The 663-nt window shown below is 56.3% G+C and overlaps 1 protein-coding gene across 1 annotated transcript in view; it reads right to left on the bottom strand.

The window, feature by feature from the left end:
• RBMX2 (RNA binding motif protein X-linked 2) overlaps positions 1-663 on the bottom strand; it is a 9,028-nt gene extending 8,365 nt beyond the window's left edge. The window contains exons 1-2 of the mRNA XM_006172294.3: positions 605-663; positions 289-404 (exon numbers count right to left, since the gene is read on the bottom strand). Coding sequence (XP_006172356.2) covers positions 289-404; positions 605-609 — 121 coding nt within the window. The 5' untranslated portion in view covers positions 610-663. The remainder of the gene's footprint in view (positions 1-288; positions 405-604) is intronic.

Raw genomic sequence — 663 nt, 5'->3', positions numbered from 1 at the left:
GTGGGTGGGTGTGAGTGTGAGAAAGAGAACAGCAGTCTCACAGAAACCAAGTGGTCAGACTCAGCATGGTGAATGACAAACGGTAACTCTCACAAGCACTGCTTTGACAGGGAAAACAAACAAGAAATGGAGAGGAGAGAGATGGAAAACGGACTCCTGGGCAGACAGCAGATGGACAGAAACACGGACGTTGAGCGTGACGGGGAGCGAGGGCGGAGCGCTGAAGCGGTCCACGAAACCGGCCAGGACAGATGCTGAGCGCTGCTGAGGAAATTAGGGGGACCTCACCCAGGAAAATCCAGGCGCTGTCCTTGTACTCGGAGTGCCAGGACACCTTATCCGCCACTCCAAGCTGGACCTCTCGCTCATTCAGCTCGTTGATCAGCTTCACTTTAGTTAAAGGGCTGCACGACGGGGCGAAAAAGCGACAGGTTAAGAGCGGCCAGGCCTCAGGTAAGGAAGACTAAAACGAGGGGACTAGACAGTTCAGTCACTGCGCGTATCCCGCCCCTCAGCCCCGCAAACGCTCCATCACCCCAGTTCTGGTGAGCCACCCCTGGCGGCCTGCTGTCCCTTCCTCAGAGGAAAGCAGAGGTAACCTTACTTCATTTTTGCTGGTTCGCGCTTCTCCGGCGCCAAGGAATCTGCTTCCGGGTGAGGCTG

This window comes from Tupaia chinensis, unplaced genomic scaffold (assembly GCF_000334495.1).
Source record: "Tupaia chinensis unplaced genomic scaffold, TupChi_1.0 Scaffold144058_2, whole genome shotgun sequence".
Classification (NCBI taxonomy): Eukaryota; Metazoa; Chordata; class Mammalia; order Scandentia; family Tupaiidae; genus Tupaia; species Tupaia belangeri.
This window is presented reverse-complemented; position numbering and strand designations above follow the sequence as displayed.